Source organism: Notothenia coriiceps, unplaced genomic scaffold, assembly GCF_000735185.1.
Source record: "Notothenia coriiceps isolate Sejong01 unplaced genomic scaffold, NC01 NC01_scaffold00033633, whole genome shotgun sequence".
Taxonomy (NCBI): Eukaryota; Metazoa; Chordata; class Actinopteri; order Perciformes; family Nototheniidae; genus Notothenia; species Notothenia coriiceps.
In genome coordinates this window covers 1-3,928 of record NW_011366334.1, presented here as the reverse complement: position 1 = coordinate 3,928, position 3,928 = coordinate 1, and the positions used below count along the sequence as shown (strand labels likewise).

The 3,928-nt window shown below is 43.2% G+C and overlaps 1 protein-coding gene across 3 annotated transcripts; it reads right to left on the bottom strand.

Moving 5' to 3' along the window:
* Positions 1-634: 634 nt before the first annotated feature.
* LOC104961678 (gigaxonin-like) lies at positions 635-3,811 on the bottom strand. 3 transcript variants are annotated; one of them, XM_010790009.1, is made up of 6 exons: positions 3,682-3,808; positions 3,367-3,518; positions 2,363-2,484; positions 2,107-2,219; positions 1,501-1,650; positions 635-1,042 (listed from the first exon to the last, which is right to left on the bottom strand). In XM_010790009.1, exons 1-6 carry the CDS (start codon positions 3,742-3,744, stop codon positions 1,037-1,039), a joined length of 606 nt encoding a protein of 201 aa, XP_010788311.1. In that variant the 5' UTR covers positions 3,745-3,808; the 3' UTR covers positions 635-1,036. The 3 variants fall into 3 exon arrangements, with proteins under 3 accessions (XP_010788311.1, XP_010788310.1, XP_010788309.1); XM_010790008.1 differs by lacking the exon at positions 635-1,042 and adding an exon at positions 1,097-1,120 and having other exon boundaries at positions 3,682-3,809; XM_010790007.1 differs by lacking the exon at positions 635-1,042 and adding an exon at positions 1,211-1,297 and having other exon boundaries at positions 3,682-3,811.
* Between the last annotated feature and the right edge of the window lie 117 nt (positions 3,812-3,928).

Sequence of the window (3,928 nt, the reverse complement as noted above, 5' to 3'; positions counted from 1 at the left end):
CTCGCTCGGCTTAGTACGGTATAGTTAGGCAAGGCTCACTTTATGCTACGTTTCCATTACAGTTTAGGAACTGGGGTAGTAACTATAGTAACGCGGTGTAGGCGGAGCCGTGACGTCCTCTTCAATGTGAACCACAGAAAACCAACATCAGCCGTTAGCTGTTAGCCCTCAGAGCTCACAGCTCCTCAGGTCTGTTCAGAAACTAGACAAAGGTTAAACAAGTACAAACCACAGACTGTCTGTGTCATGGAGAACACAGTCGCTGGTTTATTTATGTCTGTAGGCCGTTGTTGTGAGTGTGGACGGTCGGAGCATATACTGCGTCCTCATATAAACATGTCAAATTTGTGTATTGTATTTTATAGTTTTGCATAATATATAATTGTGTTCATTAGTTTGTTAAACAGATATTACTTCAGTTGAAAAACTCCTTGGAGAGATCAGTTTACAGTTTTTTTTGTTATGTTATTGTTTTTCAGCATAAAATGAAAATATCCTTGGTTTGTTGTAATGCATGCATGAAGGAGTTAATAAATCACACACTTAGGGAACATCACTATATTGTAATTATTTGTATAGGCTTTTTCGATCAAAAATGTTCGGGGTCGGTCAGGGGGTACTTGGCTGAGAACATTTTTCAAAGGGGGTACATTACTGAAAGAAGTTTGAGAAGCACTGCAGTAGGGGGAATAGGGAGGGGGAGGGGCACCAGACTGGTCAAATCTGTTAAATGTTCAGGTCGTTTGCCCACTGCTGGTCCCCCCGGACCTGGGAGTCTGGCTCTTTGTAGCCAGAGATGGTCTTCAGGCCTCTCCAGCTGTTCCTCCATCCTCTTCCTGTAGCTGTTCTTCCCCTCTCTGATCTTCCACCTCAGCTCCCTCTATATAATCCTCTCTGTTCCACGATGTTGATGCATGCAGTAGTGTCAAAACAGTCCTTCAGGGCCTCCTCAGACCACTTCTTCACAGTGTGTGAGGACACCAGCAGTCTGTGGACCAGAGGTTGGTACACAGGCTGGAGGTGAACCAGGTTGTGGTCAGATCTGTCAAGGAGAGGAAGGGGAGATGAGCTGTATGCCTCCTTGGTGTTGGCACACAGTAGGTCCAGTGTTTTATCGTCTCTGGTGGTGCAGGGGACATATTATTTGAATGTGGGCAGAGTTTTTGAGAGAGGCATGATTGAATTCTCCAGAGATTAGGATGAGGGCATTAGGGTGCTGTGTTTGCAGTCTTCAACAGTTGGAGTTGACGTCACAAGCGTGAATTTGCGTGGCAAATAGTGTGTTCTGATTTTTTACCTAGGTTCGATATGATAATTCAGAGCGATATTACCATTCCCTGCTTTATTTCTGATATTCTAGAATTTATTTTGCAACATTATCTTAACAGTACATTTGGGATACAGAGGTTACTGCTGTTGTGATCATATTTTGTCTCAGTCATAAACTGAGTTACATGTCCTACTATCTTGTCAATGTGATATTAATATGTGTGTTGTTACCTTGCGGATCATGGTCATACTGGTCTGCATTTTCCAGGCACTGCAGTGAGGGTCGAACACCTCCACAGTGGTCAGCTCTCTTTCTGTGGTCTCTCCTCCGAGGACGTAGATAAGACCGTCCAGCTCCACCACGCCAAAGTTCTGACGCGGCTGTGTCGAGATCAAAAGCAGCAATGAGACACACTCAATCCCACAGAAGCTCCACACACGTGATGCAAGATTGCTGTTATGTCTTCCACAGCTCTTTTAAGCAACAATTTAGATAATGGTTTACAGTATATGAAATGAATCTGATATTATTATTGATCAAAATAATAACATCTCTAACAATATATCTTAAGTTTGATTTGCATTCATAAGTATTGATGAGTGTACAACAACAAATATTCAAAATATAATGTGAATGACTTTTCCTATAAAGCGGCATAAGGGACAAGGGGTTGATTTGTCTGTGTCAAGTTTAGTTTTTTTCAAATCACTCAGTGTAGTAAAAGAAAAGAAAAAGGGCAGAGAAATTGTCAGAAAGAATTGTACAGTAAAGATCAGCCGTTTAAATAGTTTAGTGGAGGGATGAAAGTGCTTCTCTCAGTAGAAGTGCAGTCGTACCTGTAGCATTGGGGTTATAGGGCTCCAGGTGTTGGTGTCAGGGTCATATTTTTCTCCACTGTTTAGGACTGTGTTGTGTTCATCTGCTCCGCCGATCGCAAACAGAAAACCCTCTAATAGACAGAAGCAGAGTAGGATTATTATACTTAGATAGTACAATTTATCTTAATTCTTAATGATGATCATTCATTCAGGTGATGACTAGCTACAGATATGTTTCCTGTAGGACTTCAGGTTATGGCTGGGCCGCACTGACCGGCAGTGACGACCCCGTGGCCCAGGCGGGGGGCGCTCATGGGCTGCAGCGTAATCCAGGCCTGCCTGCTGGAGTCGTAGAGCGGACACATGCAGCGCGTCTCAGAGGTCGGCTTCCTGGTTCTGTACAGGACAAATCCATCAGGTGGTAGCATGTTAGCAGAACATGTGATTTTGGGAACTCATGACTAATTTAACCACATTTCAGTGTAAAATAACACTATTTATCTGTCATAATTATATCATTATCTTTTCCTAAAAATGTGTGTGGAGTGAAGAGCTTCTTTGTAGCTCATAAATGAACAATAAGCCTGTCCGCAAAACATCAAAGCTTATTATTATTACAGTTCTGGTGGAGATATACAGTATATATCATTATTAGGGTGGTCCTTAAAATATAAAGTCAGAAAGTCTAAGCTCCAACCCCCAGAATTCATTCTGTTAGTCAAGAAAACTCTCCTGGAGAATTTTTTCCTCAATCTGACAACATTTACCCCCCACTCATCGACCTTGAAGTTTAGCCTCAGTTGCAGCACCCTGCTGCTGGTGTGGCAGCCCAGGTCCATGAGATAGGGGTACATGTTGTCAGATTGAGGAAAACATTCTCCATGAGAGTTTTCTTGACTAATAGAATTAATTCTGGGGGTTGGAGCTTAGACTTTCCCACTTTCAATTTTAAGGACCACCCTACTGAGGCTAAACTTCAAGGTTGATGAGGGAGGGGTAAATGTTGTTGGAATTTGAATAAAATTCACCAGGGGAGTTTTCTTGACTATTATAACATATTCCGGTGGTTGGAGCTTAAAATAAATGAATTCGAAAATTGACATGGCACAAAGGACCACCCTAATCACTATATGTATACACATATAAAAGAAATGTCCGCACTAGCCGCATCCCTGACGCTTTGTGGTCCTGCCCAGATTAGCCTGGGAGCCTGAGGGTTCTGCTAAGTCCGATAAGATAAATTGATAAAAAAATTGTAAATGGTGAACAGTGACTTACTTGCGATCCTCTCCTCCGGCTATGACAATACATTCTGAGTAACCTCTGGGTTTGAAGGCTGCGAGCAGAGCCTCACCCTGCAGGGGGCCGCCGCCCAGCACCTGCTGGCAGTACTCACTGATCACCTCCCTCATCAGCGGCTCTCCCATGGCCTGATGGGATACCGTGCACGCACAACAAGGTTAGCTAAAGAGTTAGCCCAGAAGAGTATTGCCTCAAAAACAGCAAACGCAATGTGAAGCAATCACAGATAGGGTGTGCTGTTACACTGTGGGTAATACTAAAGAGCAAACATTTAAATCTGGACTGTTCTACCTGCTCTTTCAGGTAGCTTACATCCAGACCCTGCTGCCACACTGCAGACATCACTTGCTTCATGTGTACCTGCAAATACAGATGGAAGACTCAAGGTTTGGTTTATCAAATAAACACAAGCTAAATTAATTAATTTTGGCCACCTTAGGCCTGTACTACGAAGCAGGATTTTCGCTTAGCAAGCTAACTTCAGGGAAAACTCTGGGTTTCCGGTCCTACGACGCTGGTTCACTTCTTACCGGACTAG

Excerpts from the sequence above, each read along its gene's own strand:
- LOC104961678 (XM_010790007.1), bottom strand. The coding sequence starts at position 3,744 with ATGAAGCAAGTGATGTCTGCAGTGTGGCAGCAGGGTCTGGATGTAAGC. Across the intron at positions 3,519-3,681 it reads TAAGCTACCTGAAAGAGCAG|GCCATGGGAGAGCCGCTGAT; the intron begins GTAGAACAGTCC and ends GTATCCCATCAG. Across the intron at positions 2,485-3,366 it reads GCCGGAGGAGAGGATCGCAA|AACCAGGAAGCCGACCTCTG; the intron begins GTAAGTCACTGT and ends TGTCCTGTACAG.